The sequence below is a fragment of the Notechis scutatus genome, chromosome 4 (assembly GCF_049901735.1).
Source record: "Notechis scutatus isolate UNSWTSFEM ecotype Mainland chromosome 4, rNotScu1.2, whole genome shotgun sequence".
Taxonomy (NCBI): Eukaryota; Metazoa; Chordata; class Lepidosauria; order Squamata; family Elapidae; genus Notechis; species Notechis scutatus.
Window position 1 is genome coordinate 27,882,752 of NC_142012.1, and position 26,946 is coordinate 27,909,697.

Below are 26,946 nucleotides of genomic sequence, written 5' to 3' on the forward strand. Positions count from 1 at the left end.
CCACTCATGCATCATCACAAAATCTCCAGAAAGCCTACAAACTTGAAATTTGGCATGTATGTTCCTCTTGGCTTCTAGGTGCTCACTAAGAAAGGATTTTTCGAAATGACCATCAGAACATTAGTATTTCCTATATTATTATTAACACGCTCTGATGCTAAAGAGTTCTACTCCCCCTTCCCACCTGAAAATAAATCTGTTCCAAATGCAAATCACAAGCAGAGAGGAGTTTCAGTTTCAGTTTTACTTTCACAGCAGCAACCAGTTTTAGTACAGAACAGTTGAGCTAAGCCACTCCCAGGCTCCTTGCTGTCTCAAATACGGGTTCAGTTTCCATGGTTCAGTTTCCAAACAGCCCTCAATTCTCACACACTGACAGGACACCAGCCAGATGAATACTGAGCTGGTAGGCAGAGGCACAATTTTTTCCCCTTATTTTTCTCCCAAAAAGCTAAGCCTGATCACATAGTTTCATAGTGAAGCACAGTATAGAGCTAGTTGATTTTATATTGTTGAAGGAGATAGTTATTAATTATTTAGTGCTGCGATGGTCAGAACTTCAGGTAGAGGTCACGAGTCCCTCCCTTCAGTGCTGTTGTAATTTAAAACAATCACCGAACAAGTAGTCTACCTAGATTACATTTTACAGACAATTAGACCTTGGTCAAGTATGCATAAACTAGGCTTGTCCATATTCTTTTAATATTCCCCTATACTTAACCATACTTTTTAATTGTAATCAAACTGTAAATCTGTTACGAATTTCAAAGAAGCTAGAACATGATAGCATAGTTTAAACTTTGAACGAGGGGGAGTGAGGAAAAGTGGTATCTGTTGTTCCCTACTGAGGCCCCAAGCCAACTGGCAGAGCCACGTCTTTAGGCCTTAAATTTGATTTGCATATTATGGGTTCTTCGGAAATTAGTAACTGTACTTTGTTTCTGATATAAACATAGCAAGGTGTTAACAAGCCTTTGAAACTTAGAAGCAAAGCAGAGGTTCCAAGCAATTGTGTGCATGTTTCAATTTATTTTATAAAAATTTGATTATTTGATTATATAGATTAAATTTCCACCAGAACATTATTTTTTTTAATTAAGAAGTATCTCTGAAATGTGACTTGATAACTTTCCTTTTTCATAACATAAAAAGCTACAAACCGAAGCATAAGCTAAGACTAAAATAAACGAGCATGGGGAAGAAAAGGAGAATAGTTTTGATTTAAATACTGAAAGTGATTGTTCTCCAAAAATATATTCAAGTTATTTATTACTATTTAATTTTCCATATAATTTTAGGAGGAAAGCAGAAATTATGATTGGACATGGACTGTTTTCTCTTCTGACTGAGAGGCTTACGCTTCAAACAAACTTAATTTCCATGACTACCTACAATGTTCTTTTTGAGGTAAAAGACTTAAAATATGTAGCTAAGATGATTTAATTCATACTGGTAAGTTCCAGGTGATAAAATTTGAATTTTTGGTTTCTATTTCACAGAAATCCTAGTTAACAAATATAAATTTTACAAAAATATCCTTAACTTGCAAAGCAAAACTTAATAATTCAGTACTTAATTTGAATAAAAATGTTAATTTAATTAAAAATAATACTTCTATTGTCAATCATCTTTCAATATTATGAAAATAAAATTTTGATTAGTGTGATATGATGTGATGATATGTGGATATGGATATGCAGATGTATATGGATATGCATATGTATAGAGAAAATAGGAAGCAAGAGTATTAAGTATGTTTGCTGCCCTGAATCGTGTGTCTGTGTGTGTAGAATAATAATATATCAGAAGTTTTTCGTATGGCAACTAACTAACAAGTATAGAACCTTAGAATATAACACTGAACAATCCTTCAGTTAAGATAGCAATGGGCAATTTGAGGGCCTCACATTTCTTTTTCAATCTGTCACATAACCAAAGCTCCACAGAGGCCTTTAAAATAATTGTTGTGACTTCTTTCAATTTTTATCCCACCTTTTGTCCATAGAATTGATTTTGTAGCTCTGACCCTCTTGAGTCAGAGATAAAGAATTACAGATAAATTTTGCTGTTTATTATAAACAAACAATATGTGTTGTTTGGTGTGCCAGAATGGTCCAACAATAAGCCTCTTGTTGTTTTAATATATTTTTATTTATTTGCATGAACGGACTGTGTTTAAAATAAACTTTCATAGAGTTCTTACATTTTTCTTGTTTTTCTATTGAGCACCCTTTCACTTGAACTTTATCACCAGCTTGAGTTAAATAATGTTATCTGAGCAAGGAAAAATATGATAACAAAGCATTAATTTTCTAAGAAGTAAGTCATTCTTCCTGCTTGTCATCTAAAGTATTTTATTTCTTGATATAGTTATTTTAAAGATCAGAATTTGGCTGTTTTTAATTGAAAAGTTTGGAATTATTTCAATATTAATTTTTTCCTAATATATTCTTTTTTTTCTTTTTAATCAGATACTCATTGAGCAGATTTGTACACAAGTGATGCATAAACAGCATCCTGACCCAGATTCAACAGTGAAAATACAAAATCCCCGTAAGCATCTGTGTTTCTTTCAGATAAATTATTAGAGAGTCTGTAAATGGTGCCTTATGTGGAAAATGGAAAAATACTAGAAAGCATATTTCTTATATTTATGTTTGCTTTCATAATCTAACATTTGCTACTTTGGGAACGGTTGTTATTTGAAATATTTTCAAAGGTTTTTTTTTTTTTTAGGAATAGGACTTAAGTAACAATTTCAATTCTAGCATATATCTGACTACCTAATTTGATGTGACACCATGGAAATTAATTTCATTATTAATTTCCATTCTAAATTAACTGTATGAGTGATGGGGAAAAACTGACTTCAGTTTCTCAGATACTTGAAAGTTCTTCTTTGGAATGGTTAATTATCTTATTTTTATTAATATGAGAGCTGTTAACATGCACAAATAAGAGGTAAAAAGGAACAAGGCTATATACAGAAGGCCCATATTCAGCAGCCTTGTTTAACTGTAACCCTGCAATTGGCCTTTAAACACGATCATCCAGTTTCCTTTATAATATTTTAGCAGTCTAGAAATATGCCTTATAGGGCTTCTTATTTGTAGGGAAGTTTGCAATAAGGTTTAGGTGAATACAGTATGCTTCCAGCCTAGCAGTCTTTTATTATCATTGTTCTATATTGGGAGGCCTCAAATATTTATTATTGTTTTACCTATTGTCTCTTTCAATTAAACACCTGCATAGGATTGCTATGGCAGAAAATAATAACTATAGAATTGTTTATTATTTGGGGTTTGAATCCCAGAAAGTGCTTTGGAGCATCTATGGAAATGACTATCTTTACAGCTGTTTTAACGAACCGATCCTTTTCTGAAGAAAGCAGCCGTATTATCCTGGGAAAGGATGATACTATAGCAATAGGATAATACAGTTCTTCACATTACACAGTAAGGGATACTATCACTAATAAATTTTGAAAGATTTTTAAGATTATCGCTATGCATTTATCAGACAAATTAGTTAATTGAGAAGAATGCCTGTATGCATAGAATGTAGCTTTTATAATTTTCCAAACGGGCTATTTCTAATTACAGGTAGTCCTGGACTTATAATAGTTCATTTAGTGACTGTTTGAAATTACAACAGTACTGAAAAACATTATTTACAACTGCTTTTCACACTTATGACTGTTGCAGCATCCCCACGGTTATGTGGTCAAAATTGAAATGCAGGACAACTGACTCATGGGGTCAACTTCTGATAAGCAAAGTCAATGAGAAAGCCAGATTCACTTAAGAAATGTGTTACTAACTTTACAACTGCTATGATTCACTTACCAACTGTGGCAAGAAAGATCATAAAACGGAGCAAAACTCACTTAAGAATTATCTCGCTTAGCAATAGAAATGTTGGCTTCAATTATGGTTGGAAGAAAAGGATAATCTGCACAGCATAAGGTTTTGGTCTGAATTTAGTAACATCCTGTCTTAATTGAAAATATGTTCTGCTCTCAAAGTATACTTGATGATGTAATCATTATCCATCTATAAATATGTACTATTCAGCTTATCTGATTTCTGTCTCTGTTCCCAGATGTCCTTGGGAAACTCACCAATAAGATTTCTCTTGTGACTTGGGCCCAGGAAGCAATTAATAAAAATATTGAGTGTTTTCAGGTTTCTGTATGGTTAAAATGGAATTTTAAGGTGCATGATACCCAAACCAGAATAAAGGAAAAAGGATACAAGGATGCATTTGAAGGACCAATATTTCTTCTCCCATTATTTAAGACATAATCTGGTTTGTTAAATGAAAAATGTAGGAAATGATCCAGGAATAATTCCAGAAAAGTTATACTTTGCTTCTTGTAATAATTTTTAACATGGGAAGAAGGAGGAACTAGAATTATTATGGGGATAAAAATCTTATTTTCATATTGATTTTTAAAATTGTTTTGTTTTCCAGAGCTTCTAAAAGTTATTGCTGTTTTGCTACGTAATTCCCCACCGTGCTCAGAAACCATGGAAGTCCACCGAGTCTTTCTATCAGACATGATTAAGCTTTTTAATAGCAGCAGGGAGAATAGGAGGTAAGATCATAACATATATATATATATATATATATATTATAACATAGCTTAAAAAGCTGTTTTTTTCAAGCTGCATGATTAAAAATTGTTTTTAAACTAAGAACTGGTCTCAAATTGTTCATGTGATTTATTCAATTATTGGCCATATCAAGTGTTTATTAATCTCATTAATTTCTGTTGGTGTTCAAGACAAATCTCAGTTGTCTTTGAGTTGTATTTTCCTGCTTTCTTCAAAGTTAATTTTCGATTTGTGTTTGCAATTTTTTAGGAGTTTACTGCAGTGCTCTGTGTGGCAAGAATGGATGCTTTCCCTTTGCTATTTTAATCCCCAAAGCTCTGATGAACAGAAGCTAACAGAAATGGTGTATGCCATTTTTCGAATACTACTTTATCATGCAATCAAGTATGAATGGGGTGGCTGGCGTGTTTGGGTGGATACCCTAGCAATTACACATTCAAAGGTGAGTTATGCAAAAACAATTCTAATTCTGATTTTTTAAGCAAAATTTTTAAAGAACTTTGAAGGGCAATTTGGTGGGTTTAGCAAAAACAAAAGTTTCACTGAAATTAACTAGAGAGCACAAAATAAGGGAAGGTATCAATATTCCATAAAGCAACAATTAAAAATATTTAGTGCAATGCTTGTGTAATTTCATGCACCAGCTTGGTATGAGGACAGCTAAGTTGATGTTCAGTAAACTTTGTTTTATTATGAACTGCTTGTGCAGTTGAACCATATAAATTTGAAACACAAGGTGGCGGACTTTGACTATTTCTATGTTAGAATGATGCCCTTTTCTTACATCGAGGGGCTGAGCAACAAATTACTGATAAAACTGAATCAAAAGCTGTTTCCCTCCAAACAAAGAGAGGAAAGGTTGTGGAAGAAGGTTTCTCCTTTAATAATAAATAAAACAATATTCCTGCTAATAATATAATTTTTTTTACAACTATAATAAAATTGTGATGGAAACATTTTTTCTCTAATGGGGGTAACCTTTTTTCAACTGAGAAACAGATTTTAGAATAAAGTTGCAATGGCTGCCATGGTGGTTTCTTCTTCTATTTCCCCAAATATTTTTAATACGACTCTGAGTGAATTTCCATATGGGAATTTACAATGTAAGAAAAATGAAGATACTTTTTTCCCCTATTACACCATGAATTATGGGACACCTGGTTTGTTGACAGCACAATTCAGGTACAAAAATTGTTCTTTCAGCTATGTGGATGTCAATGTCTTATGAGACCATTATATTTATAAAGTGAAACAACAGATACTCTCTTTCCAGATTATGATTTTACTTACATAGATTGCATTTAAAAGGTGTTTATGAATTCTGTTTGATAATTAAGATTCTGGATTAATATTTAATTTGCAATTTATTTTGAATTGTAGAAGTTGAAATTAACATTAATAATTCTCTTAAATTGTGTATAGTTTATAGGGAAGTTGTTTTCTAGTGCGCTTTTTTCGCTGTTTTGTTCATAATAAATTTTTATATATTTTTTCACCATTAATATACGACTATTCAGTTTTAAACTCAGTTTGGTATTAGATACTTGACATCAATTTAACATTGATTCTAGGTTTCCATATATCTCAAACCAAATGTTCCATCGTGAATATTTGCTTATGAGTTCATAGACATTTGTAGACATATTAACATTAACATTAACATTCATAGACATATTAACATTGCTAATAACTCTAGACTTAAAATTTTGGACTGCACTGTTTTGGCATAAAATGATCTTACATGAATGGATGCCAATTAGAACATACATATATACACATGTGTATGGGTGTGTCATGTAGTATATACATGGCATATACATGGTATAAGAAACACCATTTTTCATTTCTGAATTACATCAGTTTTATAGTCTACATATTCGTATTCTGACATGGGAAATTATTATTAAAATTAATATTAAGTTTATCACAATTTATCTATCCAATAAAATTATAAAAATTAGCTTTTGTTAAGAATACGGTTTTTATTACTATTATTATGTATTTTTATACTCATTTGAGACTCAGTCTCTGCATGCCACTTTCACCCAGGCTTGCTCCCAGTCAGGTGTAAAGTGGGATGGCTAAGTGATGGTGGGAACATTTTAAGGACAAAAAGAATCAGACAGCTTTTTTTGTGTGGCATTTATTGCCAAGTTCATTATTCTAGTCAATTTATAATAGCGAAAAATGGTATCTCAGCCACTAGTCCAGTCAGTTTTGTTTTTTTAAATAATTGGGTTAGATCAGCCACTGTTTTACATTTCTGTCTTAACAATGCAAAAGTAAGGTGGCATGTAATGTTGAATTCAGGTTAATTCACTTTAATTATCCCTGTGACATATCACCTACATGAACTAAGATTTATCTACCCCATTGTTGAATGCTATTGCAACATAAATTGTTGAAACTGTCATATTGTTTCTCATCCTTTGGTTTTTCTAGAGTAGCATTCAAAAGTTGTAATAAAATATCTTGTTTTAATTAAATTTCTCTGTAAGTGTTCTGAAGACAAGAATCCTCAAAACTTTCTTAATAATTATTACTGAATTCTGAATTTTCTGGAGGTGTTAGCTTGAATAAGTAAGCATTTTTTTTACTGTTTCAATATGTTCAAATTCATAAAACAAAATTTCCTTAAACTGAAGTCACAGTAATTTTAAAATTTTTGTAAACTTTAATTTATATTTCAGCTCTATTTCATTTATGCATTAGCCACTGTCTATTCATACTCTATTGTGTAATTTTATTTTTGGTAAAGAGCTTGTGTGGAAAGAACTAGTATTGCAAAATTGGATAGATTTTGCAGAGCTGCACATCAAGATACATGGAGCTGCTATAAAAAGCCAAAGAAACTCAATTGCAATTTTATTGTCCAGTTTGATAGATTTCCTGCCACCTTTGTAGCAGGGAAGCCGTTTGTCACTGTAGCCTCTTTTACAACTGCAGTACAACGCTTTATAAGCAGTGATGGCTTTTGTGGCATAATTGCACTACCTAGGTTTCTTTTGCTCTCAGGATTTGAAGGTGTATATAATCCTATTATAACTAAAGCCTGTTGTAATGCTCTGATTAAAAAATATTAAGTATTTTTATATCTTTCCTACCTCTCATTTCTGCTCTTTTCATTATATAGTGTATAAAATAACTTGATTCTTTTGTCTAGTTTCTGTATTAGTCCTAAGCAGAATTTACCACAAAAGCACCGAGATAGAAGCTATATTTCTATTGTGATAAATTTTTCTATCATTTCTTCAGTTTTCAGCATGTTTATATCTTCTTTACTTTTGCTAAATCCTTGAAAATTCTTAAACTGAATTTACTTTCTGAAAATATATTTTGAAAGTAACTTGGATAATTATTTTTAATCCCAAAATGAAAAATATATATTTATTTTTCAATTGCAATTTGAATGCTATATTAACATATATTTAAAATACTTACAGATATAGTAATTTATATTGCATGTAATTTTAAGTTTTCACTATAGCGATATCATGTTTAAAAATTACTTAGCCCCTAAGAATTGAGAATTCAATGAAATAAATTAAAACAAGGGATAAACTTTAGCTTTCTATTGAATGTTTTGGCAAAGTATAAGATTGACTAAGATGCCAAATATTATCGCTCAGTGAAACTGATGTCCATAAAATTAATTTGAACTATATAGTTATTTACTTGACATGCCAGGCTTGCAGATGCAGACAAATTGAAAAGAGAAGACCAGGAAAAATGATTTGTTGGTTGTATTGAATAATGGGGAAAGATTAAAGAGTCTGAAGGTATGAAAGGAGGATGGCTGAATCTTGAAATGTATGGATTTGCCACATAGAGTTTGAAAATGGTAAACCTGAAGGCCTGGAATGTTCTTATCCCAATGGAATAACTTGAGGAATAGAACCAGATCAGAATTCATATAAACCTTCAGAATTTAAAACACGAAAATACTCTTGTAAAATAGGAATAAAATTTTGGGCCATGATTGGAAAAATAATGGAAAAAAATTAACCCTTGGCTTAAACAACTAACCCATATCCTTAGAACAGGGCTGTCAAACTCATGTTGTCACAGTGGCATCACATTTCCCCCCTTTCCTAAACCAGGCATGGGCTTGGCATAACGCATCTGGCCTGTGGGCCGGGAGTTTGACAGCTCTGCCTTAGAGTGTTTACCCCTTGACTGTAAAAATTCATTTCCCCATCAATATATCTGCAGGACCCCCCTAAACTTTCTATAGCATCAGAGGTTCCTGCTTACATATGTTGGCTTTTATCATAAAAAATATATTTTTTGATTGACTATTCATATATTTCAGTTATGCTATCTAAAATGAAGTGATTGGTCAAAATGTAAAACCCCCAATCTTAATTTCAAAATAGAATAAGGGAAGCATTGAATATAAAGTGAAAAAATAAAGAAATAACAGAGCATACTAAAAATACCCTAGTGACTCTTAATTTGCAAAAGGTCCTTACTACTTTAGTTAAATGCACCTAAGGGAAAAAGAGAAATCTCTCATATGTTTTTATGTGTGTCTAAAATAAAATAAAAAACGAGAAATTGCTGTTGTTTCATGGGAATTACTTTGAAGCATATGTGAGGAGCAGAAGAAAAGATAAAAATAGAAGGTATGAAAAAATGGCAGGTTATATTGGAATGGCTAGAAATTATAAAATATATAAATAAAAATAGGAATTTTGAAAGAAATGTTTAAACTGGATATTAAAGAATAACACACAGATTTAGTTAATTTTGAACAATAAGAAAATGTTATGTAGAGAGCTACTGAACCAGTGGTGGGATTCAAAAATTTTTTACTTCCAGTTTTGTGGGCATGGCTTAGTGGGCATGGCAGGGTAAGGATACTGTAAAATCTCCAGTCAAAGGTGGTATTTGACTGGCCGGTTCTCTGAACTACTCAAAATTTCCGCTACCAGTTCTCCAGAACTGGTCAGAACCTGCTGAATACCACTTCTGTACTGAACTATAATTTAACTATAGAAAGAAACATTTTTAATATTTCTATGAACATTCAATCCATACTAGTATGCATTTGCTAGAAACTATCTGATACTCAGTCACTTCTATGTGATAACATCCTCAAACACAAGTATATTTAACTAGCCCCCAAATAAGTGGAAATTTGCTACTTTGGGGAATTGTTGCAATGCAGCCAAACTCTCAAAACAGGTCCACAAAACACTAAAACCTCTTAGAAGTTAAGGGAATAACATAGAACAATCTGGTTGGATAGAAAGTAGTATCTTCTATTTCATCTTATGTGGATGGGCAGCCCTGCTATACTTGTCCTTACTGTCATTTCTTGTAAAATATAATGAACTGTATTCATTATAATTCAGGAAGTTGTTTGCATGCACAATATACTTTCTTTCTCTCTTTGTAAAAACAAACACCTAACAAAATTCACACAATTTGGGTTCTATCAAAAAATAAAAACCCTTTCATAATTTAAGATCAGTATAGTGGACAAATAAAAGAGTTGATTAAGAATAGTGAGAAGGTTTAGTCTTTCCTAAAATGTTAGTTTCTATATGTAACTGTAGCTTCTATAGCTAGCAGTTTCTTGTTCCACTAGAATAATTAGTCTCATTATAGGTGGGATATATCAGTTACTAACTGTACTCCTCTTTTCCCGTTTCATGATTTTTAAAATCTAATATGCTGCAAGGACATATAAGAAGCCATATTCCTCATTTTATTAGAATCACAATCTAATAAGCAAACTCTTTGTAAGGACGCAATGTTATACAAAGCACAAAAAAGAATAAATAGTAACAAAAATTTAAAATATGAGATACAGAATACAGAAATATAAAAAAGAAATGTAATCACGTTTATTTTATTCCAATGAAACCTGTTTTAGTCTATATAAACTGTATAAGCTATCATTGCTTCTACCATGGTCTTATATTGATTTTAGATTTTAGATAGACACCTCTTGTTTAAGGTTTCTTTCTGCTCCAGAAGAAAGAAAGCAGAAAGGAAGTCTCCTTCCTCTCAACCCTTTCATATCGGTCAAATACGGTTCAGGTCTGGACATAGCACTGAGATAGCATTGTTTGCTCTCCTGAATGACATATGTCAGGACTTGAATGAGGCAGGGCAGCTTTTTTGGTCTTTTTGGATTTCTCAGTAGCTTTCAGTACCATTGAGCATAGTATTTTACTGGATTGGGATTGGACATTGGATGCCTTGTTATACAATGCTTCTGTCCATATTCAATAGGCAGATTCAATCTGTAGTAATGGGGATGAACATGCTTCTGTAGGAGTGGGCCTTCAGTGAATTTGTAGAATATTAACCAAAGGATATCAAAACAACCAGTACTATTAGCATGGAATGCTGCATGTGGGACATTGAAAGTATCATGGTGTTATGGCACTGAGTCCAATCCTGTTCTAAGAGCACGAATACAAATTAAAACCAATCTGTCAGAATGCTGCCTGTTCTTCTATATATATCCAGAAAAGGAAGAGAAACCTCAGCACTTCCTGATAGTTAATGCTTTTGTCACCAGGAAGATCTCTGAAATAATCTAGAATGACTTAAATTTATTACTCCACATCCTTACTGTGGGCCACTACCTTCTTATATTAAAAACCATATAATAGAAGTGTGTGACTGTAGCTCTCTCTCTCCCATCCTGTCCCATCAGTTTTTTCTTTTCAAGGCTGAATGTTCCCATTTCTCTCAGCATCTTCTCATAACATTTGTTTGTAATTTTTTTTAGTAAATCTATTCCAGTTCTTTAAAAAATGGAATGTCATACAAAATACTGAAAGCAGAGCTCCTAAGTGGACTTTTATCTTTTATAGATTTAGACCAGCTTAGCCGTTATTAAGATTGTTCTATCATATACTCTCAGAGTTAAATTTTAAACACTAATTAAAATTACTATTGTTCCATGATTTTAATACATAAAATAAATATGTAATATATAATATCAACATGTAACTTACAGGTTTGAGTGTATATAACTCAGGATTGGAATACATTGTGGAAGTACAGTATCACTAAAATACAAATGCTTGCCTGTATTTTACTACTTTGGCGGTGTTTATAGAACATATTTTTGTGGAAAACATAATTGACAGATATATGTTTTATTGTCTTGGAAAACAGTTTCCATAACACACATCTTAAAAATGATACACCTAATCTTGTCAGTTAAACTATTTTAAAATAATAATGGTAAACATAACTTCTTTTGTGTTCGGACAGTTAAATTCAATGTTGAGACTTAAAACAGTCTTTTGATCTGTTTAATAAGTAGGTTGCCAGTATGGGGGCTAAATGATTTGTTATGTTGGGAAAAGTGCCAGGCTTTTGTGTATACGAGACCTCAGTTTCTTTTTGACTGATTCCTTGGGATTGGTATCAGCAGGTATTGGTGCCTACAGTCAAATTTGATTTGTTTTCTGAATAGTGTGGAGAGTTTCCGGGTCTGAGCTGTTAGCATTGCTCCTAGGAGGGTGTAAAAACAGGTCAATAAAGCTCACATTAAGATAAAAAATAAAAACTTTTGCTGGAATTATGAATAGCAATTATTGGTGGAGATTTGTTGCATACAAGTTAATTTCCAGGAAATCTTGTAAAATTAAAACAAATCCCCCAAAATTAATGTTCTTTTGCTTAAGTGAATGCTAACTTTTTGTCATTTTTATACTCTGATTCTAGTGTCAAATATATCATCATAGCTTTTCTCGAGTACATTCTAATCTTTCTGTCTAGCAATTAGTGAGCTGAATGTCAAATTAAGTTAAAATTAATGGCAGAGGGAATCTTGTACTTATTAGCTTGAAACTGCTCTAACTGGTAATGCATAGAGGAGCTTTCCAAATGTTGCAAATAGCTATAGATTAGGTATCACATAGTTGTGAAGATTAATGAATGTCCTTTTAGCTTGCTAATTTAAAGCAATACCTAGTAATTAATTCTAAATTATCAGTTGCACATTTGCAAATACCTAAAGGGAAATATAAAATTAAAGATAAGGTACATGTGAAATTCCCTTGTCTAACATAATAGGTTTCAAGTTGTCGGTGCAAGTTTACAACAACCGGAATTCATGTCATGCTCAGTTTGAATAGTATTGGGGACCAGGATCTAATGCTGATAATAATTAAAGCCATTAATTTTCCTTTGATTTTAAAGTAAGAGGCATGTTTTTTATGTGAAACAATAGGTGACATCTATCCAATTGTCTTGCACAAAAAAAATCAAGTATCATTTACCTTATTTATTTAATTATATGAATAACAAACTTATCCTCTATAAAAACTCAATATGCAATAAAAATCATTTTCAGTGGATGCCAGATCTATTGAACAGATTTTGTATTTTTAAATAATTAGCAGAATATCTTCTTGGTGGTTAGAAATTTTCTTGATTTTCCTAAACTCTAAAAACAGGCTAGTTTCCTTTATGTAGTGATGAATTGTGGCATAGAGTTTTATGGATTAGAAAATATTTGAAGAATCAAATAATTGACTTCTCCTTTTGTTTTGGAATTCTGGAAAGCACTGTAACATTCTATCTTTGAATTAGGCAGAGATTCTTTGTGTTTTCTTTTTTAAATAAAAATTTTATTTGGGTTTTCACACAAAATAATACAAGTAAAATTTCTTTTTTTGAGAATAGCATGGCCCCGGGTTATCGCTTCTCCATACAGACACAAATTCAATTTCATATTCATCTTTGTGTTCTATTCCATATCTTATTACTATTTTAACATTTTCTCAATAATTTTTCCCTTCCTTTAGTTTTCCCAATCTTACTTTTAATTATCTCAAATTCAATTATATATATCTTTTTCTAAGTTTCAATACCTTTCTAGTCATTATATTTATACATTTGTCTGTCCTGTTTCAATTTCATATTTTCTTTTCTCATTAAACAAAAATTTTCCCTGTAGTTACTAATTGCAGTATGACACCTTTGTATCTTTTAATTTTTATCAATTCAACTCTTATTTAAACTTCAATTTATGCCTTTACAATTATAACATTCAATATAACACATAACTTCCAGTCGAATTCTGCTTGGTACATTCTTAAAATATGCACTGTTCTTAAAGAGAATATATACATACATACATACATACATACATACATACATACATACATACATATATATATATATATATATATATATATATATATATATATATATATATATATATATATATTTTCTGAGGTTCTTGGTATTTGTATGTGGATCTTTGGTTATTCGGGTTTTCTCCGCGTAGATTCAAAGTATCTAGGCAACGTTCGGCGAGGTCCCACTCGCCATCTTCAGGCTGGTGCTTGCTTAGTGCCAGTGCAAGCAGTGTGTGACCGAGCTGCCATCTCTATATATACAAGTGGTGGGGGATGGTGTGCTGGGCTGGTTGGCTGTGCTGCAGCCTCTTGATTGGTTGATGGAGTTGATGTTGGTATAATGGGCTGTGTAATGGCCTTTTGTTGTAGAGATATCCTGGATCTTGTGCTGTCATCTCCTGGGTCGTTAGCCTCTTGTGTTTTAACGGCTTGGGTAATGGGTTGTGTGATGGGCTTGTGAGTTCTTTTGTTGTGGTATCCTGGGTCTTATGTTGTAATCTCCTGGGTCGTTTGTGTTTTGATCTCTTTTCCCACCACCACACTTCCACGTAAAAATCAGACTCACACCCACACAGAAGATGAGACACACGACCACAGACCAGAAGCCGCACTGCAGCTGCATCACTACCCACTTCAAACTCCTCTGAACCATACATGAAGCGAACTGACCCCACCATGAAGATGTGGCACGACCACGAACTCAAGCCAAACGAACACAGACCCAGACCCCAAACTCAAAGCCATATTAAAAACCCAAAATGCTACATCACAGCCACCCGCTCAGGACATCACATCAGAAAACTCAAGAAATTACACCTCAAGAACTCAAGAAGTCACAACACAGCAAATGACCCAGGATATCACAGCACAAGACCAAGGATACCACAGCAATAAATCTCACAAGGTCATCACACAACCCATTACCCAAGCTGTTACTACACAGGAGGCTAATGGAAAAGAGATCAAAACACAAACGACCCAGGAGATTACAACGCAAGACCCAGGATACCACAACAAAAGAACTCACAAGCCCATCACACAACCCATTACCCAAGCCGTTAAAACACAAGAGGCTAACGACCCAGGAGATGACAGCACAAGATCCAGGATATCTCTACCACAAAAGGCCATTACACAGCCCATTATACCAACATCAACTCCATCAACCAATCAAGAGGCTGCAGCACAGCCAACCAGCCCAGCACACCATCCCCCACCACTTGTATATATAGAGAGATGGCAGCTCCGGTCACACACTGCTTGCACTGGCACTAAGCCGAAAGCACCAGCCTGAAGATGGCGTGAGTGGGACCTCGCCGAAACGTTGCCTAGATACTTTGAATCTTACGCGGAGAAAACCCGAATAACCAAAGATCCATATATATATATATATATATATATATATATATATATATATATATATATATATATATATATATATAAAACAATAATAAATAAAATATTATATTCCAATTCAGCTCTATCATTAATGTTAGTTATAATCTTTGACAACTTTAACATTTCTTTTCAATAGGGTATCATACTTCAAGGAACACTTATAATATTTCCATATTTTTTTCATGTTCCTCATTCACTTAAATTTTTATAACACATTTATAATAATTAAAATGTTCCCCTCCTTTCCTAATTTCATTCTGTCATTCTCTTTATTTCATTTATTTATTAAACATTCCATTACATTACAATGAGTATTTTATCTATCATTTTCATCACACTTGTTTCATATTTTCAAAGTTCATTTCTATTTCTAATATAACAATACTATCTTAACCCCTTGCAGAATCCCCCTTTCAATTAAGTTTTCACCCATTATCTCCATGTCTTCTAAATAGGCTTATACCCTTAATCCTTGTACGTTTTCCCTGTTTCTCTATGTCCTGTTTCTGTCCTTTATAATTTCTTTTCCTTTCCCTCTTCCCCCTCTTCTTCTCCCTTCCCTTTTTGACCCCTTCCCTCTCTAATTCTGATTCTCTCTTCTGTAATCCTCTTTTCTGTTTCTTCCTAATGTTGTAATTACCTTTCAAACTATTCTTTTTTTTGGGTTGTTTTTTCAAATCTTAAATTTTTCACTCTCTTTCCCCCTTTCCTTTCTTTTCCCCACATAGAAATACTTGGTCATTGAAGATGGCTTCTTTTTTGTCCCTCCCTTCTTGTTCTACAGGCATTTCTTCTTGTTTCTCATAGTTCAGGATCTCCATTTCTAAAAAATGAAATACGAAGCCAAAAGAACCTCTTCCTTCTTGTGCATCTTCTTTCTGTTTTTTAAGTTCCATTCTCAGTTCCTCCAAGAGTTGAAAAACTTTTAAACAACCACCCAATTAATTTGAGTCCTTTAGATCCAATAGCCAAAAATCCAAAAATCACCAAGTAATCCAAATAATCCAAAGCTGTTTCTTCTTGCTTCTTTTTTCCACTTTCTCTTCCTTCTCTTATCTTGTTAGAAAGTTTCAGTTAAAATGTATCTTTTAGGAATCTTGTTAAAGTTTCACTGTTAATTCTTTCACTTCCAGGTGGTCTCCTCTATTTTTCCAGATCCCACCCTTTTGTTTTTTTCCTTCTTTTTAAAAGTTTTTGAGAATCCAGAAATCTTTATTATCCCCTTGACATTTTATTTTCAGCTTAAATACCTGTTACTGTCAAAGTGGATTTTTGCCGGTTTCTTGCTTAAATCTCTTAGTTGTCAATATAGGGAAGAAAAGAAAAAAAAAACCAAATCCTTTCCCTTCCCTCTCTCATTTGCCACTTCAAAGTCTTCTTTGGGAACAATGTTGTTCTTTATAATTCAAATTCCAGGGTACCTTATATTGTTGCTTTTTCAGTTCAACCTGGTCAGCCAAAACTTTCTCTTATCTTCCTCCTGCACATTCTTTTCCGGTTGAGTTCTTCTTTGAAGTGGCCATTTCTGACCACCGCTGCAACCACCTTTAGGAAGGGGAGTAATGGCCAGCTGGGGAGGAGAGATGCGACTCTCCTCGACCCTTCTGGCAGTCTCCCCCCTCTTCACCACCTCTACAGGGTAGCTTAGCCCCAAAACCAGCTGGCTTGGGGCACTCCAGTGGCAAGCACAGATCGAAACTGCTCATGATCGCAGATTTTGGTCTGTCGCCGAAGAAACTCAAACCGGAAGCCTCCTTTAAGTTGTGTTTTCATGTGGCTGGCAGAGTTAGTGAATTCTAGACAACAACATTCAACAGCAAAATTCACATCCCTAGAGAAGCATTTCTTCCAGGTTGTTTTCCAAGGTAATGCTTTCAGCTCATTCTTACAATCTTACAATTCCTGTCCAAAATACTAAGCAATTAAGGCTTCCAACATTTCAACTCTGCTATAGTCAATATGCAGCAGTGGCTGGAAGACAATCTTAGAGAGAACTGTCACAATCTGTTGCTACAATTATTTATGAAGCAACTGCAGCAAGACATTTACAGTATGTAAAATCTGATTTTGTAGCTAGTGCTGTTTAGATATAATAGATATAAGGATAAGTAGTTTGAGTGTAAAACTGTTTTCAGTTACTTCATCTGCTTTGAATATTGAATTGTACCTTGAGAGTTTTTCATGGAAATCTGGACTCAAGATCATACATATTTTAACCTCAAATAATTCCAAACACCATTTTGTCCACTTTATAAGCATTCTGAAGAAAAATGAAATTGTGCTTTTACTAATAAAATGCTGATTTTACAAAAAAGATGTTCTGCAAGGTTTAACTTGTGATTTGTTCCTTTTTCATCTATCCATTAAACAATACAATTTTACAGAAATTCAGGATAGAATGCGTATCCTGTTTCTGAATGAGAAGGTGTCCATGAATTTCCTTGTCAAAGCATATTGCCCTGAAACTCGTTTGCCTAAGGGAATATTTAAGGCTGCAGATACCAAGTTAGGTGATGAAAAACTCTATAGGGCTTAGGTTAGCTCTTTGGGAAATGAATCTTAAAAAATTGAGCTATATATCTCTCAGTTCACTGCACCTTTGTCAAGATGAATGAAAAAAATATATTGCTGACATAGATAAGAGAGAGTGAACAAAATGGAAAAATGCATGATAGCAACCAGGAGAAAATACTGATTCACATTTGGTTCAGAAACAGCTGTTGTGAAACTCGGATCACTAAGGATTTTATCTTACCATCGTTTTCTTTGTTTTCTCTGATGATGATGATGAAATTAAAACATAGGCTCCCTGCTATCTTAACAATATTTTGTGGCCTACTTGTTAGATGAATTGTTATAGCAATATGGAAGTTTAAATTATATATAAAATAAGTATGATAAATATATGTTAAATATCTCAAATATAAAAATAGCCTTCCATTTTAATTTTTATATTTTAATAGTTACATAAAATTTGCTATATATAAGACAATGATGAAGTAGTAAGAATGTTTGAGTGAAATAGAGAGCTAGAATTGCCTGATATCAACTCGGTATTGGACAGATAAGAGATTATTGAAACGTGACATGCCTGGAAACCTTTCTTACAAAATGGTATATATTCTAATTCCCAATGAAAAGAGAGAATTTGCTTCTCATGATTTTTTATCATTTCAAAATTGTCCTGTTCACAAAGAAATTAACAGTCAAAGGTTGACATTGGCAAAAGTATCTGTGGTGACCTTGATAGGTAAAGACTTAGTTCGGAGCATGAAATTCAAGAGCCATAAAATGCCCTAGGAAAGGTCATGATTCTGTAGTAGGAACACAATGTACAGAAAATGTGTATAAGCATGACGATTTACAAATTAAAATGATTCTAACTCTGTTTTTCAAAGATATTGTCAGGCATAGATTAAGTCTTAAAGTTAGTAGAAGGCAGAAATGTTTTTGGCATGATAATTTATATAGGTCCAGGCAATCACAGATGTAGGTCCTATGTCTAATTTTTACCAGATAGAAATTGTATATTTGAAATTAAATGATGTAGAGTATGTATACTATACACTTGAATCTCTCTCTGAACTGTGATGGAGCTAATCAGATCTTGATTGCAAAGTTAGTTGTGCTGTCAACACAATTTGATTTTTTTCTATCTCTTTGGTTTTGGTGTGTCAGTAACAATGTGTTTGCAAACTAGGTGCTCAGTATCCATAACTGAAATGTCAGCAGCAGCAACAGGCCTTATGGTGCTATGCCTCTAGTGCTGAGATATGGTTCCTCTGAGTCCCAGATTTACATCAACCTCAATCTCTTCCTCTTCTTTTACTTTCTTTTCTGTATAATAAAAATCTAATAATGATATTGCAGTTTTAGCAACCCCATAAAGTACCACCAACCATAGAGGCAATGCCTGTACCATTAAATAATCACAATTTAACTTTAAGGAAGGATCCAATTGGAACTGAATAAGTGGATTAATATTAAAAATACTGTCCTCATTGCCCTACAATAAATACATAAAAAGAACTATTGTTGAGTACAGGATGCTCATAAATAGATATGGAAATGTGGCTGATTAAGACATGACATATAGCTTTTTCCAGCCCAAATGCTTCTAGATTTGAACATTGATTTATTTTGATTTATTTACTCTTAACTATAGAAAAATAATGATTAAGTGTTCAATCTAAATAATGATATGGGTTTATCTACTTAAGTATTTTTATTCTACCACGTCTGGTAGCTTACAACATACTGTATCCATGAAACCATAAACTCACTCCATTAAAACCAGACTGAAACATAGTAATTGCTATCTAACTGGTTTTTATGAATACTGTGATATTTATATACATTTACAATTACTTTACCAACTTCTATATATTACTAGGGAAATATAGCAAGACATAAACTTTAAATATTTTAAAATTAAAACATTTCCAACCGTTCTGTTTTTAAAAGGTAACTTTTGAAATACATAAACAGAACCTTTCTCAGATGTTCAGGGAATATGAAGAGAAAGGAGACGAATCCTGCAGTGCTGGTCCATCATCCATTATTAGAACAGTTTCAGGTATTAGTAAAGATGCTGAAGTTACAGAGAAACTCCATCTTCTTGAAAAAAAAGAAGCCGACACTTCTGCAGTTGATATTGACAACAGAAGCATGAACAACAGCGTTATGAAAGATGAAAGTAGATTACCTGATTTTGAAGAACACAGTACTTTAGAAACAAACAAAGAAAAAAACAAAACAGAAAATATCCAGAAAACTCTTGGTTTAAACAAAGCACCTAGTTTGGATCTTCCCCTACAAGCCCAAGTGACGAAACAGAGCTCAGAACATACTGCTGAGATTATTGGAATAAACCATGAAGAAAAAGAAATAAGTACCACTGATTCACAATCACCTTTAGAAAATGTTGAAACACTAGAAAGCCCAGAAATGTTAGAAAATGTAACACCAGAAGTATATGTGGAGGAAGATGAAGATTTTGTTGATTTAAAAGAGGAGACTAATCTGGCACTTACATCAGAACAATGTGTTCCAAAACCCATTGAGGAACATGATTTGTGCGATAGCCAGGTAACCTCAGTTGGACAGCAGTGCACTGCTTCTTCAAAAGAACCTGTTTCAATAGAAGTAGTACCTGAACTTGTTGAAGGATCAGTTGTTGAAGGATCAATGGAAACAGAACAGCAGGATTGCTTGCCAGAAACCAGTGGTCCTGAAATAAACAGAGCTCAGTCAACTTCAGACACTGAGAATAACATTGATGACAAAAATACTAATCAACCCCAAACCAAGACAGTTGTAGATAGCACACAACCACAGACCTCAGAAGCAATAATTGCTTCAGATAAGAAAATTGCCAGACTTGACGTTTCCAGCATTGCATCAGATACCGAAAGATTAGAATTAAAGCCCCATGCAAATCCAGAAGTAAATCAGCCTCCTAGAGCCATTTCTGAGGTAGGTTTTGCACTATTATCTATTTAAGTAAGTTAAAAACATTTGCCAGATAGCACGATTTGTGAATGTGTGTGTGTATGCGAAAATGTCTTGTCTGCTTATGGCAGTTATAATTATGAATGCTAACATATTTGTAAAGTGATCTAGATAGATTATATGTTTTATCTGTAAATATTATAAGGCTGAGATTAAAATGCCACATAATTTTCTGTATTAAACTGTTTTAATAATTAAAAAAAAGAATGTATTTGCATCACTTATGCATTATTCCTAATTAAAGTGATGTTCCTAAGTGCTTCCCTCCTGCAGAAATATCTTCCAATGGATAATCATCAAGTTACATCACACTTCCTCAAAGGAGGAAAATCACAGGCAGCAGCAGCAATATATGCACCCTATGTGGTAAGGTCTAGCTGCTGCTTATTCTTACATTGGCTGGCAGAGATGGTGGCATAGTTGCTAAGTAGTATAGAGAATTGATATGACTGCTTAAGCTTAGTCCTCAAATCATGATTTTATAAAATTAGTATTGACTATATCATACCTTCTAGAGTATGAACAGCTTTTCCTGGAATTAGATATCTGCTCAGATGAAATTTGCAGTGTGATCTTCAGCTTGACTTATCTTTCTCAACATATATTGTTTACAAAGACGTCTAGGCAGTATGATTCATCAGATCAAAATGTAGCAACTCCTTCAGATGGGCAGAGGAAGGATTCTAGAACTACCATGTTCCGTATCCCTGAATTCCGATGGTCTCAAATGCATCAGCGCTTGCTTACAGATCTTCTCTTTTCTATAGAAACAGATGTACAAATGTGGAGAAGGTAATGTCTACAAAATCTTAGGTATTTCACATAGTAAAATGAATTGTAATATATAACTCAGTTCTCAAAGTTGAATTGGAGCCTTTTGTGATCAGGTTGCATTAGCATCTTCTGAAATGCTACACATGTTGAATCTTTTCTTAAAGTATCCCTTGACTGAATAATGTTTTCATATAATTCAAGGATTGTTTAGGATCAAGAATTGCATTGCATTAAAAATATACTGTTTCTACATTTTTCCCTTGTGATTTTATTTAATTTGAACAGGAAAAAAAGTGCTTCTTCAAAACTCAATTCTGTAAGCTGTTTTTTCCTTCCAAACTTGTTCTCTTTTACTGAAACACTGATAGCTTTTTTAAATGAGGTTCAGCAACATCCAGAATTACTGGTTGCCTTGCACAAGATGTTCTCTTGAGCATTAGGATGTTATTTAAAAAACAGAATCAAATATTAGAAAATCTTTTGTGAGAGGTTAGAGATGAATAGAGAGGACTATTGTCCAACTGTCCAATCTGAACTTACCCTATGGAGTTTCTTAGTCATCCAGGTCATGGTTGTCCCAAAGACACTTTTTCAAAAGGCAACTAGGCTTTGTTTTTCCTTGAAAATGTTTCGCTTCTTATCGAAGAAGCTTCTTCAGTTCTGAGTGAACTCTGAATACTCATAACCGAAAGAGCTGCTTGGATGAGAAGTGAAATGTCTTCAGGGAAAAACAAAGTCCAGTTGCCTTTTGAAAAAGCACCTTTGGAATACTCAGTTCTTCAGTTTTAGTCTGTTGAGTGACCAAAATGAAAATATATTAAATTACATGCAGTGAGTACTTTGGTGAAAGTCCAATAAATAGAAGGAATTTATTGCATTTATTTGTTGTAACAGGAATTAAATTTCTTTTTATGCTTTCCATTTTTATAATTTTTTTTGCTTAGAAAGTGAAGTGTGCAATATCTTTATAAGTTACTGGTTTCCTCTTGGGGGTATGAGTTGAGATCTACTTTATTAATTTATTTTATCATATTTAAACACCACCCATCTCACTGTCTTAAGTGACCCTCAAGAGAAATCTGATAATTTATTCATTGTTTTTTTCAGGCATTAGATAATTAGGGTTCCTAATAATAAATATTCACCACATACTTAAACATAGTTTCTAGAGTTTTATGTTCTGGTGAAAATTAGAAGGATAAGGAGAAGGCATTTTCAAGTTAAGATGAAAGATGCAGTGGTAACTTAGAATGCTGATGTGTGATTCTTGGCTGCAGGAAAATGTTTTGGTTGATATAAGTAAATAATACTTTAACAAATAAGTACTTTGTAACACTGCAAGAGGAATTATGTATGTCCTGTATATTTTCTTTTGGCGCAGTCATTCTACCAAGACTGTGATGGACTTCGTGAACAGCAGTGATAATGTCATCTTTGTACATAACACAATTCATCTTGTCTCTCAAGTGATGGACAATATGATTATGGCTTGTGGTGGCATATTACCTTTGCTTTCAGCTGCTACATCTGCTACGGTAAGAAATTCAGTTTCTAATACCCAAGTGGTGCTTTGTGTCTTTGTGCATTGGATTATACTAAACTAAAATTATGCTCAAGTATGCTTGCTTAGGGCTCTGCTGGGGGCGGGGGGATTTGTTCTGTGAGCCAACACTAAAAAACTGAATTATGTGACATAGACTTCATTTTGCCTTTCTTTTCATTGACTGAAAAAGGATATATGAAAACATTATCTCATACCCAATTTAAGTCTATTAAAGTTGAGATACTTGGAATCAATCTGATTCTTTCCCTTCCTTGCCCAAATGTGCTCATGTTAGTATCATCCAGGGCGTATGTAAGGAGAGCAAAAGGGTAAGATAACAGTTGCAGCCATGTGATTGAAACACTGCCATTTATATATGTTTATGGCATATCAGTTTATCATCTGTGCATATAGCTTCTTCCAAGACCAGGAAACAATTTTTGAAGGGGATACCACATTGGAGTGGGAGCCTATTCAGTGTTTTTGGCCCTTCTAATCTTTTTTGCTGTTAAAATTTTATCATAAATGTAATTTTGGTTTACTGATGAGGTCTACCATAGAATAAAATAATTTGGGACATTTCATAATTAGTTTAAGACTGGATTCACAAATTTTTGAACCAAGTTGCCAGTTAAGGAATGGTGATTTATTCATGCACTTTTACCGTCATATGTTACCCCTTATTCTCAGAAGTCCCAAAGGGACACCATGACTTTGATGCAGTTCCTTCAGCTATATATAATAGGGCATCATGACTGTCCGCTGAAAACAAGAATGTGGCATGTGCTGTCATAAATTTATTTTCTGGGGAATAGGCAGGAATTACAGAGGGTTTTAGAAGTAACTGACATAGAGGTTTTGTATCCAGAAAAGGGCTAGATTATCTCTGTGCTGTTGGCATGTTTTCTAATAATTTTTTCTTTCCCAAGAATGTGTCCATCACTGGTCACTTTTTTTGGGGAAATTACAATCACATTCTGGCTTATTTTTTTTTTACAATTTTGCTGAAATATGTGTCCATTTTATTTCTATTTTAGATCTTTCTCTGTAGTAATTTAAAGTTCGTTTATTATGATACCTAGGCAATAAAGTTCATTTAAAGTTATATTTGCTTCTTGAAATAGTTTTCTTTTATATTATTTATAAATAATAGAAATTATTTATATTATTTGGTCTAGTGATTAAGGCACAAAGCTACCAAGAGTATAGCAAGAGAAAGCTGGCTGGGTGACTTTAGACCAGTCACTTTGTTTCAGCCCACAAGGTCAGTCTCAGACAATAAGCCAGTTGGTCAATTCCTTGAACACTCAGTTGATCCGAGGAGTGGGGAGTAGAAGAAGAAAAAGCAGAGCCTGCATTTTCAGGAAGAACTTTTGGAACAAGAAAAAATATTATTTTGTATTATTTATTGGAACAAAATGCTGTGTTTTAAGGGAATATTAAAATTATATAAAATAATTATAACACGTTATAAATCACAGCAACTTTACAGAAAGCATCAATACAACAGAAAAAAACTTAGAGAACATTAAGGTAAATATTGAGAAGAGTTAATCATTAAAACACTAAGAAAATATTAAAATCCTGGTTGCTAAATGCCACTATGGAAAATCATGTGACCATGACTGCTTACAATTTTATTGCAGCTTACGCTTTTCCCCACCGCCTCATCCTTTGGAATGCTTAACCTAGTGGTGGGATAACTAGCAAAAAGGGAATTAATGTTTGAGTTTATATTTATTATGTTTATTGTAGTTTATATTTATTATATTTATTTACAAGAAAGTCAGGATACAAACAATGGGGAATATAATTGGAAGGACTATATTAGTGCCGGCTAGCATAAAGAGTTCCTGATAGACCCTTTAGTAGCTTGGTACCCATGCTTCGTTATTGCAGCTTCAAATAGTTGCTGCCTGATGCAGTTGCTAAGTAAGATCTACTTGATACACAACCAGAATACACATTAGAGAATACACATATATAAATATGTGCATACACAACCAGAATACACATATATAAAAATAAATCATTTTCCATTCTCCAGCATGAATTGGAAAGAATTGAGCCAACTCAAGGATTATCAGTGGAAGCTTCCATAGCATTCCTTCAAAGACTAATTAGCCTTGTGGATGTACTGATCTTTGCAAGTTCCCTTGGATTTAATGAAATTGAGTCAGAGAAAAATATGTCATCTGGTGGAATTTTACGGCAATGTCTTCGACTTGGTAAGCAAATAGTTGTCTAGCATTGAGATGTTTTTTTTATCTTTGATAAGTTATCTTAAATAAGTTCACAAAAAAAATTCCTATCAAATTTATAATGGTCCTGTATCTATCTAGAGATCTAATGGGCATTTATATAAAAAGGGCTGATTGGAGAAAAGTTCTGCAGAGTGGAAAAGGAATTATTTTTTTCCTCTCTAGAAGGAATTAGAAATTCTTGAATCTTATATGCAAAACATTCTAGAATAGCCAATCACAATGTTCTAGAGATGAGTCATGCATTTCTGCAAGTAGATGGTGCAGAACCATGTAATGTTCTAGATGCTTCATGACATATTATGTCTATAACATCAGAAACTGCTTTCAGACTGAAAATCCAGTTCAAAAAATAGATGACTCACCCTTAGAATATTGGAGATAAATGGGGCATTTTGGAAATCAGATTGCAGCAATGTTGAATGTTTAACACATTCCATTGTAATTACAAAGTAGGAAAATGAAATATCACACAACTGAAAATTAATTAAATATCTCAATAGAAACATATATAGTTTTAAAAGACTTGATTCTTTAGATTATAAGCAATCTCATTGTTATGAGATGTATGCCTTTATCTTTAGGCTAGTTATGTTTACTTGCATGTTGCATTGCTTGAAATTTAGCAGTCCCTAAAATGTATCCTTTCATTTTAGTATGTGCGGTAGCCGTCAGAAATTGTTTGGAATGTCAGCAACAGCATATGTTAATGAAGCCTAGTGGAGAAAACGTTAAGCATCAGAAAACAATACAAAGCCTTATAGCCTCAGGAAGGACTGGAGCAAAGGCAAGTGGGGTGTTTTTTTAAATCAATACTGGCAAATGATTTTTTTCCCTCTCTATCCTGATGAATACATTTATGTGACTTTTTATATTAATGTAGGTATTAAAAAACCAAGTATGGTTGTTTAATTACTAGACATCTATTTTCAGTTGTATATACAATGTAATAATTCTACATATAAATGCTGTCACTTTTCAGGAAGAAAGATGTACTAAATGTAAGTCATAAATACTTTTAGTTTCTTTGCCCACTTTTATTTTATTACTAGACAACCATGATCTACTGAGTCAAGGCTGCTCAGCATGGCATGAGTGCAAGGGGACTGGTAGTAAGTGTGTTTGGGGAGACTTACCCGGGCAACTTGGTGGCCTTGCTTGTAAGGTTCCCCATTGACTTTTCCCCGGCAAGCTTCCTAGGAAGAAAGTAGCAAGTCCAAACGCAGTGTCTGCCATCAGCCACAGTCACATAATTTCTCTGCAAGCTTCCCTGGCTTGGCTTGTGAGAATGTGTCAGGGAACCTTGTAAATAAGGATCATGTATAATCATTTCAGATATATTTCTTTACCTAAAACAGAATGACCATGAGTGGACAAAAAGTCAGTAGGAAGAGAAGCAAGTTCTACTTCCTTTTGACTTCCTCATTGAATTTCTTCATGGAAAGCTGGCATTGACCTTCAGATATCTTCCTTCCTTCCTTCCTTCCTTCCTTCCTTCCTTCCTTCCTTCCTTCCTTCCTTCCTTCCTTCCTTCCTTCCTTCCTCCCTTCCTCCCTTCCTTCCTTCCTCCCTCCCTCCCTCGTGTCTTTCTTTTTCCCTTCTTCCCTCCCCAGAGGGAGTGAATGAAGGATTGTGTGAGTGGCTGAGAAGCTGCTACAGAATGTTGGAAATGAGGATCATGTGACCATAGCAGTGGCTGAGCCACTGAAGTCGTTTTAACTTCTTCA

General features: G+C 33.6%; 1 protein-coding gene across 5 annotated transcripts in view; it reads left to right on the forward strand.

Moving 5' to 3' along the window:
- The window catches only part of LRBA (LPS responsive beige-like anchor protein), a 351,486-nt gene that overhangs the window by 46,927 nt on the left and 277,613 nt on the right, over positions 1-26,946 (forward strand). For all 5 annotated transcript variants that reach the window (XM_087963037.1, XM_026668758.2, XM_026668760.2 and 2 more), the window contains exons 19-27: positions 1,299-1,407; positions 2,472-2,553; positions 4,474-4,597; positions 4,866-5,058; positions 19,595-20,605; positions 21,258-21,433; positions 22,797-22,950; positions 25,006-25,186; positions 25,876-26,006. In XM_087963037.1, the coding sequence (XP_087819163.1) occupies positions 1,299-1,407; positions 2,472-2,553; positions 4,474-4,597; positions 4,866-5,058; positions 19,595-20,605; positions 21,258-21,433; positions 22,797-22,950; positions 25,006-25,186; positions 25,876-26,006 (2,161 nt within the window). The remainder of the gene's footprint in view (positions 1-1,298; positions 1,408-2,471; positions 2,554-4,473; positions 4,598-4,865; positions 5,059-19,594; positions 20,606-21,257; positions 21,434-22,796; positions 22,951-25,005; positions 25,187-25,875; positions 26,007-26,946) is intronic.